Here is a 542-nt window from a genome sequence, read left to right on the forward strand (position 1 = left end):
TTTTTTTTTTTTTTTTTTTTTAGGTATATGAGTTTGGGACACACTATAACACATTAACCCAGCCTTGTTTCTTCTCGTCCTACAGGTTACGCTTTGGACCATGGCCATGTCAAACAGGTCACCATCACCAAGGAAGTTCCAGTAGCTGTCCCCGCCCCTTACCCAGTCACTGTTGAGAAGCATGTCCCCTACCCTGTCAAGGTCCCAGTCCATGTCCCAGTCGACAGACCCTACCCCGTCCCAGTTGAAAAGCCATACCCAGTGCCAGTAGAGAAACCCGTCCCATACCCAGTTGAGAAGCCAGTCCCATACCCAGTCAAAGTCCCTGTCAAGGTCCCAGTACCAAGCCCATACCCCGTTGAAGTACCAAAACCCTACCCAGTCACTGTCGAGAGAAAAGTACCAGTCCCTGTACCACAGCCAGTCTACATTAGCAAGCCAGTGATCGTGTCATCTGGAGGCTATGGAGGTTACGATGGAGGTTATGGAGGTTACCCTGGCTATGGCTCTGGTTATGGTTCTAGCTATGGAGGTTACTCTGG

At 50.0% G+C, this 542-nt stretch overlaps 1 protein-coding gene across 1 annotated transcript in view; it reads left to right on the top strand.

Annotated features, from left to right (window-relative positions):
* The window catches only part of LOC103521109 (tetra-peptide repeat homeobox protein 1-like), a 22607-nt gene that overhangs the window by 12149 nt on the left and 9916 nt on the right, over positions 1-542 (top strand). The window contains exon 3 of the mRNA XM_026831937.1: positions 63-511. Within this exon, the coding sequence (XP_026687738.1) occupies positions 63-511 (449 nt within the window). The remainder of the gene's footprint in view (positions 1-62; positions 512-542) is intronic.

Source organism: Diaphorina citri, unplaced genomic scaffold (genome assembly GCF_000475195.1).
Source record: "Diaphorina citri unplaced genomic scaffold, Diaci psyllid genome assembly version 1.1 scaffold4530, whole genome shotgun sequence".
Lineage (NCBI taxonomy): Eukaryota > Metazoa > Arthropoda > Insecta > Hemiptera > Psyllidae > Diaphorina > Diaphorina citri.